Genomic DNA, 13,280 nt, shown 5'->3' with positions numbered 1-13,280 from the left:
TGAAAACACGCAATAATGTATTTACTAAAGCGCAGAGCGGAGATTACTCGAGATATTTCCTTAGCGCGGAACTAATATTTCACCGTCGAACGCGTCTCACGGCTCGCGGATGCAAATCATACTTGAACCCATGTGCGCTATGAATTTTCCCGGTCCCCTTGATAAGTGCCACGTGCTCGTGGAAATTCGATATCAGCTTCCGGTACACCTGTACTCGAAGAACAACGCTGATTGTGCCGGGCACAATTGGGAACCGATAAAGGAGGGGTCCATAATTAAATTTGCCAACGGAAATGAATCGAACAACACGTTATTGGAACGGTTCGTTCGAGATTCTAAATACAGCCGGACCCGGGTGACTATCGAGCGCCGCGGATATTTTACGAGGACGGAAAATATGGGGCGGCGCGGGAAAACGGCGGAAAATTATCCTGGTCGATTATAGAGTGCTACTCTGATTCGTTTATTATCCGGAGGGGAGTGGGGGGGGGGGGGGGGGGGGAACGCGAGAGGGGACCCGCGGGAGGGAAATAATGGAAATATAGGACACATCGATAGAAAATTATCCCAATCGATTATATCTAGCGCGGCGCGTTAACGCGATAATTCGATAACGCGGCGCAAAGTGATTTCGAATATAATAACACGCTTCGCGTATTAAGTTCCCGCGACGCGATAATGCAAAAGGCGTTTAAACGGTCACTGACTGGCGTTTAATCGGATAACTTGTCCGCGACGCTATTATTTTTCGCGACGGCTACGCGACCATCGATACCGTGTATCCGCGATTGACATCGGTGCCCTAATTAGCTCGATCGAGCCTGCAAGACCAGCTGCACTTTCCAAGAAATTATGTAAACTTCCTCGAGCGGTTCGCAGTATCCTTTTTACGGGGGCGACGGGAAAAAAGGAAACGTTTCTAATGTCTCGAAACTTTCCACCGGTTACCAGGAAGGATAGACTACGGGTCTTGCTAATTTCGTGTACGTAAATTGACTCCTTTTGGAAGAGTATTGGAATATTTTGAAAAAATTCTGTTCGAATTTTAAAAATTCATTGACTCTTTCCAACGACCGAACTTACGTTTCTGCCCGATTCAGGAGAGTCCTGTTTAAAATTTATAAGAAAAGAGTTTTTCTACTTTCAAAAGCCACATCCAAACATTAACACCAATCAGTCGGAGTTTTCGACGACATTCTTCGCATCGATTAAATTTAAGTATCGATCAAAGCCAACATAATTTTATTTACACAACGTGAACACGAGTGTCGATAATGAAAATTTTCTAATGGTTTACGAAATATTTAATTAAGTAAGGGAATTAAAATATTCGAAACCTCGAGTTACGATCTAAAAATGAAATAAATAAACGAAGACACGTTCGTTTAAAGATCGGTATAGTCTTGACAGATAATTCACTTGTTCTGGTATCGGTATATCAGCGACACTGCATCGAATATTTGATGCTCGAGTGGGTCGCGGGATACTAAGCCGTAGTTGGTCCCTCGACTTCCGCGATTATTTGCTTAGTGCCGGCGAATTTCGGGTTAATACATGGCTGGGAGGCAGTTGATGATAATACAAGATCCTTACCTAAGCGCATCCGTGGATCCGGGTCTCAGGGACTTAACGATCACGAGGTCGCTGCTGGTGTTCCGGAAAACTTCGTCGTATCCGGGAAACCTGTCGACCTCGCAAATGTGAACGTTGCCGAAGTATCCGCAGCCGAGGTTTTCAACGATGTTGAGCTTCTCCCGGGGGAAGTCTAAGATGCACTCGGGCACCTCGTCTTCCTCCTCCGTAAGCATATCCTCGGGACTGTAGCTTGTCATGCTACTGGAGGCTTTAGCGCTCATTGGCGGTGGCGTGCTCGGTGTCGGGGACGGCGGCAATGGCGGCAGAGAATTCTGCAATAAAACGGCAAATGTGCGGCGCAATGAAAGGGAAAAGGGCGGCGTGTGTTTACGAAGCAATATGTAGGAAATAACGAAAATCTGGCATACGAGAGACCCAGATATTATTTCTACCGCGCTACAAGACTGCGGACGTGTGTGTTTTTAATTCAAATTTACGAGGCTTGTTTAAGGGGGAATCGTTAAAGGATGTGATTCAAAGAAAACATTTGCAATCGCGAACCGAGTGTAAAACATGAAATCTCGAAAGGCTTGAAAACAAATATAGTATGCTCGTAAACGGAATAAATTAAGCTGATCGAGTTCTATTCGTGATGTATCGCAAAAGAGAAAAATTAATCCAAAACTTTGTGGTAATGTTCATAATATTGTCCGTCTTTGAAGAAAATTGTTTACTTTAGCTAAAAGAATCGATTAATTTATTTTGTTGGGGCGAGCTCGGGTCGGACGAGTATTTAGATAAACTAATGGACGTTGGTGCACGTGTACACGGTAAAATAAAACGGGTAAGTCTCGAACAAGCGTCCATTAGTAACGTTTAGATAAACCACGGCCTTTAGATTTGCGTAATCGCATTCAAAGCGTAGGTACGTACAGCTTATTGCAGAACCTACGATTAGTCCGGTTGAATGCCTCGATACGTTACCCCAACGAATCCCTTAAGTATTTAATTACGACCTCTGCATTATTCATGGCGTTGCGTTCGTTATTAATACTTCTCCCCCCGCTAGGCAATCTCTCAACTCCATTGTTCTTGCGTTATCCCTTAATCTAAGGGCGCAATTAGGAGGGAAATTTATAAAAATCATGGTCAATCTTTCTTGAGTAAATATGCCCGACGAATAACATTATTCATCCAGCGGTGCCTGGACGGGGACGTCGACGTAATCAGATGAAAATAAGCGTAAAGCCACGGGGGAACTTGAGTAATCAATAACCACACCCTTTACATTATCGCCAGGTAATCTGTGTATGCCCACGAAAGACGTTTTCCTCGGACGTCTCGCATTAGTTATGATTGATAGTGCCTTCCCTGTTGCCTTGTTTTTCATCCATTAAGCCTCATTATTCTCCGCGCGAAGTGTTTTAACGTCGGTACGGCGAATTCTGAACGCGAAGGAACCATTGATCGCGATCCCACCGATGGGACAGGTGCGTACGCGGGGGTGGCGTCTGCCGACTAATCGTATCGCGAATCTTCTTCTGCGATTGAATTTTTTATTTACCCTCTTAACGTCCCGACGATACAATATTTTCTAAGTGTGTGGGGAAAGGTGGAGGAATGTTTTCTGTCAAATTCACGATGACTGTTGTGTGTGGTACTTCGTTTGCCAGAAAGGGTCAATTAAATTGATACGGTCAGTTGTCCTAATTTGGAACACCGCAATATTTCTATTGGCGATGAATGCAATCGATTACGATTGTCATTTGTTGCAACTAGCGTGCATATTTCTGAATTTCAAAGCAACGTTTGTAAAAGAATATCGAAGGAAATATCGCAGTCTGAGTTTTTGCAAGGTGAAGGTGAGTCGATTTTAAGGGTTGACGAAGGAACGTAGGTGGAGAAGGAACAACAAGGAATTAAGAAGAGGAATCCCGATGGATTCAGTGGCCAGGGGGCCCGCGAAAGGGAAACGAATCGAAGTGGCTGCCGCGTGCCTTGATCGCGTCGTGAGATCGCGGAGTCACGAAGCAGCCAGGCGTTTGACACAGTTCCATGCCCGAAGTGGCCCGCATTAACGACCCCGCGGAAGGACTAATCGTCACGGATCGCATGTCTGACGTACATTTTTGATACTCACCTTGCAGATCTCCGTACTGGCGTAATACTTTTCCGGCGGCGGTGGTATGGGCGGCGGATTAGATGGATATTCTTGAACCGGCGGAATTGGCCTGGTAAGATTGATCGCCGTGTTCAGCAGGAGCGGAATAACCGGCTGCGCCTCCGTGATCCCTGCTCGGTGATACCGTGAACGGAAAAACGAGAAGATAAAATGAAAATAGAAACAAGAGGAAAAGAAAACGGAAAAAAGGAACGAATTTTTTTCGACGAGGTTTAAAAGACACGATGGCCGACGTGCACGTGAAGAAATTACCAGCGGCGATTCGACGTTCGCGCGTTGCATGTTCCTCGAAACTTTCGAGCCAAGTACTTCCGCCATTTTTGTTTCTATTACCGGCCGCGACGACGCGGATTTGTTTTATTGCGACACGCGGACGTGCTGTCTCCGCGTTTGCACGAGGCGGCCCCCCTTATCTTTCTGGGACAGAGTTCCGGCCGTACGGCTTGGATCGGAAAGCCGTATCATTTTGTAATTAAATCTTTTTACGACTCGTCGGCGAGTTTGTACTCGGCGATAATTCCGTGACTTACGGGGGCAGTCGCGTCGGATGTTAAATCACTTTCGAAAGTAACTTGAATTCGTTTTTCAACGGTTCAAGAATCTCTCGAGACAGAGATAAATAGAATGGAATGGAAAAGAATATTATTCTAACTTCTCGCGTAAAGAACCTTCTTCGTTCCCGTGATAATTTCTAACGGAGGATTCATTGACTAGATGCGGTTAACTGAATTTCCGAAGTTTCCCTTTATATTCCGAGAGCTTCGAGCGTTCATATTTTCAGTTAACGTTAAACGATCTGAATTAAGTTTTAATTGGAGCAGTTAGTCGCGAGTTACTTTCGCCGGGCGTTCTATAACCGACGAACTAGCAAGTATGAGGAAACAACTATGTCGACGTGGTAAAACTAAGAACAGAGACTCGGAAACGTGCCTGTCATTGAGGCTCGCTCGTTGGGAATTCCTCGTCGCTTCGAAGACGCCATTATGCGTATGAAAACGGTTCTCATACATAACTCACGCGTTTCCAAAAATCAATAACTCCGCAAAGATCGATTTAAATAAAATCACATGACAGAAATTATCAAGAATACTGATACCAGAATTGAAAAAATATTCTCTAGATTAAGGAGTTAAATATACGGAGTTTCCATATAAACATTCGTATCAATGGTGGCCAGTTAATTCATTTAAATATATACCAGAGCAAAGAAACGCCACGCTAGGTGCACTGTTATTTTTTTCTTATCTCTGAACGTTGTAAACATCTGAGAACTCACGAGGGAAAGGGTTCTGGAAAACTTAAGGTAAATTATAGCCTGTCCGTTGCGATGCAAGTGTTCGATAAGTCGTAGCGAAGTTTCTAATGATTTGTGCTCGTGTAAGCATCGTCTTAAGTACCAGGAACTCTACAATAATCAGTGAATCATTAGCCTCTAATTTAATTCGAACGGTGCATGCTCGCGTATCACGGTAGGTGTTGCGTTTATCGTCACGACCAATGGCTATAGTTCGCCGGCGATTTTATATAATTTTAGTAGAATGCAAACTCGATAATGTGCCGCGACGGAAAACCATCAATTCCCGCCGTTCAATTAGAAACATCGTCGAGACTGATATCGAATTTAAAAATCCTGTTAAACGTTGATCCGTGACTCTATGGGAATCAATGATTTTCAACGTTATTTGCCAAATATAGCGCTGATAATCATTAGGACGAAACTGTCTCTGTACGAATAAATTTAAACCAGCTTAATGGCGCACATACGGGGGCAAAGTTCAAAAGGCTTAACGCGCAAGTGGTACGACGGGATTAAACTCGTTCGGAGTATTATTTCGAAATTTCGTGTTCGAATTCGTTATAGCGATCGTCTACTCCGAATTGACTGCATTCCATCCTGAGTTTCCGATCGAGTATAGTTTCGTAGCAACGGGTATCATTGGCCGAACATGTTATCGAATTTCCCAATTTACAGTCTGCGAGTTACCTTATTATTAATATAAGCACAGTGGCGCGTGTTCGGTCGAGTAAAGTATACCGTCTATTTAGTTTCTGAATTGGCGTTAAATTGACTAAATTTCATCAGTTAGATACATAATTCATCGCGCCATTTACGCGCGAAACATCGTATTAATCACGTTTGAACACACGAAAATTTCGTGTTTAACGTATCGAATCGTTCGCGACTGTATAGTAATCAATTCGCAATAATATATTACAAGTTCCGCGCGTTGATGTTCAAATTCGTATTATTTTCAACCGAATTATTTTAAATTAACCCGATCGCGAACAGGAGCGCGAAACGAATTTTAGACATTCGTATATTTTCGACAGACGTGAATCGTATACGGCTCCGCGATAATTAATTATTTGCAACGATGTATTACAAGATCCGACGATGATTATCAAATTCGTATTACTTCTGTCCGAGTTACGTTAAATTGGAACATGGGGGGGACAGGGTAAAACAAATGTACTTTACGACGATTAAAAATTTACAATGAAACATAGTCCGATATTGATTTCTGTCAGTTGAATCGTCTCTGTTCGAATTAAATTAATGTATTATACTGGATGAAACGAATCTAATGAAATATAGAGAGAGATTTAAAAAGATCAGAGCACTCGTTTATTTTGTATGCCTCGAGTTCGATACGTCAAAATCGTTCGTAGCTCAAGAGCAGGCGATAATTTCCGGCAATATATTACGAGGCGTGGCGTTGATAATTTCGAGCAACCTCTGTTTGAATTAATTTAAATCGGCCTAACCGTGCATGCAGAGGCAGAGTTCGAAAGGCTTAAGTATCGCACTTAACGTCGCTACCAACCGCTGTAATCCGTGATAGTTTTGTGTAGTTGCGGTGTCGTCGTGGTGTAGGCAGCCGCGTGGTACTGCGCCGGAAGCGGAGGGCAAATTGGTCCCTTGTCCTCGCCCTCCTCCTGCACGGAGACCTGCGGCCGAATATTGAACGTTGTCGTTAATGCACCTGACATTTATGCACACGCTGCGCGTGTATATCGCGCGGTAAAAGCGATATGCCACCGAGAACTTTCCGTCACTTTGTACAACCATCTTCCTTCCACCCACGCCACCCCTTCGTCCCTCTCAGGAATATTCATCGAGAGCTCCCAAGTTGTACTTTTTACCCCCACTCGCAGGGCATCCATCGAAAGGACCCTTTTGGTAATTCGTACTTTAAGTTAGGAGCAACCGGAGAATAAGCGCGTAATTAAACTCGATTAATTCGTGTACGAATAGATGGGGTATTTCTATTTATTTAGCTAAGTAAATAGAATTTTCTTGGATGAAAATAAATAAATTTACAAATGTAAAAAGTGAGAAGCTTTAAAAGTGATTGCATTACTTTGCACCGTCTATAGTTGTATTTATTTTCCGTGCAATTACGTTCGTATCGAAGTATCGAGTTTTAGTTTCTGCACTTTATTTCGCTCGGTGCAAGAACGTAAATAAAAATCAGCGACCAACGATCGTCCTACCGTGTAATTTGGGTTGCGGATGATTAAAATCTGAACGTCGCGTTTCGTCGTAAGATTCGGGTTAAAAGGACCGATCGATCCCGCGAAACTTAATTTCGAACGTCGCCAAAGGAATCGCGGGGCCGCGATACCCGATGGCGACGCTAATAATTTCATACGGCCGTAATTGTCTGCGCGATGTATCGATATGCATTCAACGGGTCACGGTAATTCCCGCAAATAAAATTTATCATATCGTCGAGTAATTATTAGTTGCGGCTCGCTCTGACGGTCCGGGGAAATTGGATCACGGGATATATCGCGCGACGCTCTTTCGTTAATAATTAACGGTCCGGTCCAATGTTTAGATCAATAAATCCCGATCCGCGAAAACACGATAAAAATATCCCAGAATTTGTCCGAGCCATCCTTGTTCCATACCTTGACCACAGTGTCCCGGCCCCCCCGGAAATAGAATCCCAGAATTCCAGGTATTCGTGTTTCAACTTTTCCATTAACGAACCCAATAACAAGTCGTACGACTCTTTTTTTAAAACAAACTCATCTCTAAATCATGGAACACATTTTTTATTATTTTCTCGATAATCTCTAGAACTTATTTATTCATTGTATTATAAAGGAAACTCGTATCGTAGAATTCTGTAAAGAATTCTTTTTTGGAATGCTTTTTTTATTAATACCGTTTCGATTCTGAATCTTCAAAATTTCCTCGTTGAATATTTATGTTTAACGTTATAAAATTGTATCTATATTTTAGTTTGCATTTTCCAAATTCTATAACGATTATTTTTTAGAATGCTATTTTTATCAATACCATTACAACCATTTATCGTCCAGCAGTTCTTCGATTCAGAATCTTCAAAATTTCCTCGTACAGTTTTGCTCATTGTATATTTATTTTAATTCCATACGAGTGTTATAAAATTTATTTTAACTCTTAAATGGATTATCGGACCCTCTAAAAGTGTAAACTAATATTGTATAATACATGTCACTGTAATTATTTAAAAATTTATGTAATCCTCCATTAGTTATTTATTTTTCAAATGCTCTAAAGGAAAGTTGATTTCCATGTACCAATTTGATAAAAATCAACATTAAATAAAATAATTCAGCTGAGATTGAGAGACCACTTAAGTGCTAATCTAAAATGACCGCATGTAAGAAAAGATCGCTTCGATAAAGTGTGCTTATAATTTGCATTTTCCAAAACGGACGAATAATATTTCTAGTATCAGTTTTGCAAGGACATCGCCAGTATTTTAAAGAGAATTCGATCTTATCGTCCAAAGTATTAAACGTGTATCGTATCGTTAACCTGGTTAACCGTCCTCGAGAACGCGACCTAGGACCAAGCTTTGGCCATGACTTTCCTCCGGAACAGTCGTGGTTCGTCGCGAAAAAGTGCCTCGGTCAAGGATCGACGCGTCGCCCCAGGAAATTAAGGCTCTCGTTGCAACAAACAATCCGCCCGCCGGAAGCTCGATTCCCACCCCCCCGGTCGAACCGATAAGCGAGATCGCGTCGAGGCACGAGTCTCCACGGTCGCGACATAATATCCATTGATTTTTGTGCCCTCGGCTTGAATGTCAGAGACGGTCTGGCTTGGAAGGGCACCAGAGACCAAGGGGGTGTTAATTTCCGTTTAGGAAGCGTTAGGGTGCCTTGCTGGCGAGATGCTGCACCGACGCCGTTAAGATAAGATAACCACTTAGCCATCGGGATTCTACTCGAATCTCTTTGCTCGATTCCCTCTCGTTCCCACTTTCCTCCACCCATCTCTGGCCGGTCCTTTTTCTTTGATCGCCCGGTTTCTGGGTACGTTGCTCGTCTTCCTGTCATCTAGCTTCCCATCCGATGCCTCTCTCTCTCGCCATTAGGGCTATCTGAAGTCCTGTCGCGACTTCCTTCGCCTCTTATGGTCGGGCATTCAAAGCCACGTCGGCTCCTCGTTCCCGTTGATGGCTCGATCACCGGGCCCCCTCGCTGCGTGGGTGGCGGCTCGACTGTCGGCTATCACCGCGAATAGAATCGCGTCTGAACTATAGTCGAAGCATACGTGATAACGTCTTTCTTATTTATGCTCGTGTGAAAAATTTCATCGAGACTGTTTCAATGGGTGCAAGTTAACCCCTTGACGTACGATTTAATGTAATTTTTCAAACATATAGTAATTTTATTTAAATTTGCTCGTACAAGGCACGAACAGAAGAAAGAATAGATTTGTCTCAGGAATACCTCGTGAATGTAAAAATGTCTTGATTTTAATATTATAAGACTCGATGACTAGCCTCATGATTGTGAAACCTGATATCAAGAATTGTAACGAGTCAGCCACGTTATCGTACTGTAGTTGTTTGAAAATAAAAATTTCCCATGCTCGTATAAAAATTCGCGGTATAATTGTGACGATAGTTATTCAATTAGTAACAACGATAAAATACAGTGAATAGAATACAATAATTCGATGATCCACGGAAAGTAGACAGCTTACAAGGTCGAATCTGTTGCAACTCGCGAGGGACTACTATATCTTGAATCTGTCGCGTCCCTCTGAACGAACCATGATGGAATTGGGAGCTGCGAATCGCAGCAGGGAGAGGGTTAAAGCTCGTTGCACGTCGTTAATTTCTACTGTGACCTTGTTTGTTCGATGCTCGAACCCGGGCGAAAATCGCGACGCGACCCCCCCGTAATTGGCAGTATGGAAATCTTCGGGCTGACCGAACGTGTTTCGGTGATCGACGCGCAACGGCGCGAATAATTTAATACGCGAGGAAAAATTAATTACAGAGAAACCAATCAGCAGCCGGAATTTTCGACCGATCGTCCCGGGCAATCTTCGTTTAAGCGAAAAATAATCGATCGGACGGGACCCGGTTAATTGAAAATAGTAATCGCTCGATAAACACCGCCGGGGAACGCGTTCGCAACGACGGTTAAGAGGCTGCCTGGAAGACGGTTAAACGCGGTAGTTTTCGAGGCTGTAAATTGTCGAGTATCGTTCGCGATATATGGTGTCTCAGGAGTTAACGAGATTTAATTTATTTACTAGATTTATCTGCTGGTTTCAACATAGATAGCTTTTTTTATCAATGTCAGGAGTGACTTGTAAACGGTGGCAACTGTCGCTAAATTTTCTTAGTGTTAATAAAAAAAATTTGGATTTTGTAAGCGCCCAAAAATCAATTAACTTTTGCTAGAAATATTCTAGTTCCTTTAACCCTTTGCACTCCAATGGCGACGCTACAACTAAATAAAAATCGAAATACTGGTGTTCGAGAGCTGAGAGGGGTCACAGAAAACCTGGCTGTAATTGTGACTTTTGAACGACACTTATTTAAACAGTTATTATAAATATACACTTCAAAAAACCTAAGACTACACTCGCTCGATTAACTAAATAAAAACTCAACGCTGCAACAAATTGTGAATTATTAACGTTTATAAATTTCTCTGGGGAAAAAGAACGATTTTAATATTCCTCAAGATGGAGTTATAAAATTGTATTCGAGTAGCCAGTTGCTTCTATTAAAATGAATTCTTGGAGGGTTAATAGCAAGGGCGTTGGACGATCACGCGTTATCGTTCCCCAGAATATGGAGCTCTTTTCACGAATTACTCTGTAAACCATCGACAGGACGATAATACGCCCCATTCCAGCTGACCAGTGTTCACTGTGGTCGCAAGTATATCAATCGGTCTTACAAAAGGACCCTCTCGACCGACACATCCGTGACCCCTTTCGTGGCTGCGGATACGTTCGATTGACCCTGGGGCGGTTTTATCGGGGAATATCGTACGATACCGTAGCCAAGGCGTCTTCCGTTGCGGATGTATCTTCAACATCTGGCCGTATAACCCACGCGAAATAAACGATACAATACCGTCGTATGGGCTCGACCCTCCTCCAAGAGCGTTTCGCGGAACTTATTATCATGCTGCATTTGTTCGGAGACGGGGAACGTTTCTCCGCATACTAATAGCGTATCCAGTTTATCACGGGAATGGACGATCGATGCGCGCTATTAAATAATCTCCGGTCGTCGCGGTTGAATTTTAAGTTCCCGCAAAGTGGCCGCGAAGAAGTTTAACGATTACTCGCCCCGGAGAGCCTAAACCAGTGTCTTCCAAAGTAGGGGGCGGTGACGACTCCGGAGGCTCTTTACAATTCTGCAAGGAAGGGGTGAATTGACAATTTTCAATGTAGAGAAACGTGGATGGGAATTCTGAGTGTCAGTGCCTTTAAAATCGGCTGCTTAACACCTTGAATGATATTAATTTAATCTAATGATTTAAGGGATGATAATATTTGTTTTCTTTCAAATTATATGTCGGATACAACATTGTAAGTAACAAAAACCGCAGTTTTAGAATGAAATCCAATAAAGAAAACTGATCATTCTTGGTTAATCCGAAAAATATGAGCGTTAAGGGGTTAAATAGCTTTTGTGTTTTTAAAAACTTTAAATGCATTGCTATGGGCGAGCACGATGCGTCGAGGACTACTTAACCAGCGAATAAAGAAGGAATTAAATCGCGCGCGGTTCTAGAGAAAGCATAATTTGCGCGAGTATGATAAAGGATAGCTTTCGGTTGGAAAATTAGGAAAACATTGGAACTCGAGTGTGCGGGAAGGATCGGATCGGGACACGACGGAACGGTTTTACCTTTTTCCGATTCTCGCACGCGCATGTCCGCAAACACCATAAATATAGGGGACGCAATTCACCGTGGATAAACGTAGAAACACAAATCGAAATAGCAAAGTGTGCTGCTTGATGAAATCCCAGACGCGCAAAGAGGTGGATTTCAGGAACAGAACGATCTTCCATTAATTAGCAGCGGAGTGCTTTTTGCCATTTTCATTACCGTGGGTACATTTCCGCTCTTTTCCCGTTAAAGCTGCTCAACCTGTCGGATGTTTGCACATTTTCTGCCTTCGTCCGACGTCTGCCCTCTTACTCGGTGTCCTTTACTCTTTCGCTTATTCTGAGCTTTTTTGCGCATCCTCAAACGAACTCTTCGAGTCTGGTGACCGAATCATACGTTCGATCTTTGCCCGCGTGCGTTCTAATTGCGAACATTATGAACCCTGGATTAATTCTTCTTTGACACTACGATCCAATTCGTTCGTTATCGTAAGACAATTACATAATCGTATTATTTTCTTCGGGAGAACAGAAATTCTTATCAAATCACATTTCATATTTACCCTCTTGATCGTTTCATAACCGCTGATTGCACGATTCCTATTATACGTTCAGATAACCCCGTTCGATGTTACTATATAATTTCGCAGGATGATTCTTACAAAGTATGATTATTTGGACGAATAATACATAAGAGAAATATTTTATTTATGAGAATTGCTATTTAACGAAGATAATAATATAGAAACTACAGTACTAAAATAGTCACGGTAAACAAACACTAGAGCGTATACACAATCGCCAGCGAATGTAAATGCACTGCAAACATTTAAATCAACATTCGGTAATTACACGAGTGAGCAAATATAATCGGCGGTAGCGGTGAAAGATCACCGAAACGTCTACTGAAAATTCAATTAACCAAAGTTACACGAATAATTCCCCCGGCGTGGCTGTAATAACGAATTACAATTTTCTAGGAAAGGAAGCTGGAAAAACGGGGATAATGAAAGTTCCCGACGTTCGTCGCTTTTTTATCCCGCTTATGATTTCATAGCTCCCCGGTACAATGCACGAGAATCACTGACAGCCGAATAATATTTCTCTCGTTTCCTTGGCGAACGTCTCGCCGCGCAGCGTTCGCTAATTCACGGTCGACGTCGACGAAAAATCATCCCCCGGGCGAAAAACAAAAGAAAACCCGGGAACAACGAAGAAGCTCGTGAATCTTCTGTTTGATTTTCATCAGGAGGGCCCGAGGTCTGTCTTCGACGATGGCCCCGGCTCCATCCCCGATGCTTAATCCGGAAACTACCGGGCGGCGACAATGCGGATACACGCGTACGTCAAATTTGCGGGGGCGGATTACAGTGTAC

At 42.9% G+C, this 13,280-nt stretch overlaps 1 protein-coding gene across 3 annotated transcripts in view; it reads right to left on the bottom strand.

Moving 5' to 3' along the window:
• The window catches only part of Ddr (discoidin domain-containing receptor 2), a 246,387-nt gene that overhangs the window by 21,961 nt on the left and 211,146 nt on the right, over nucleotides 1-13,280 (bottom strand). For all 3 annotated transcript variants that reach the window (XM_076766209.1, XM_076766211.1, XM_076766210.1), the window contains 3 exons: nucleotides 6,583-6,706; nucleotides 3,716-3,867; nucleotides 1,594-1,907 (listed from right to left, as the gene is read on the bottom strand). In XM_076766209.1, the coding sequence (XP_076622324.1) occupies nucleotides 1,594-1,907; nucleotides 3,716-3,867; nucleotides 6,583-6,706 (590 nt within the window). The remainder of the gene's footprint in view (nucleotides 1-1,593; nucleotides 1,908-3,715; nucleotides 3,868-6,582; nucleotides 6,707-13,280) is intronic.

Source organism: Colletes latitarsis, chromosome 6 (assembly GCF_051014445.1).
Source record: "Colletes latitarsis isolate SP2378_abdomen chromosome 6, iyColLati1, whole genome shotgun sequence".
Classification (NCBI taxonomy): Eukaryota; Metazoa; Arthropoda; class Insecta; order Hymenoptera; family Colletidae; genus Colletes; species Colletes latitarsis.
Note: the sequence above shows the minus strand (reverse complement) of the source record. Positions and strands in the feature narration are given on the sequence as shown.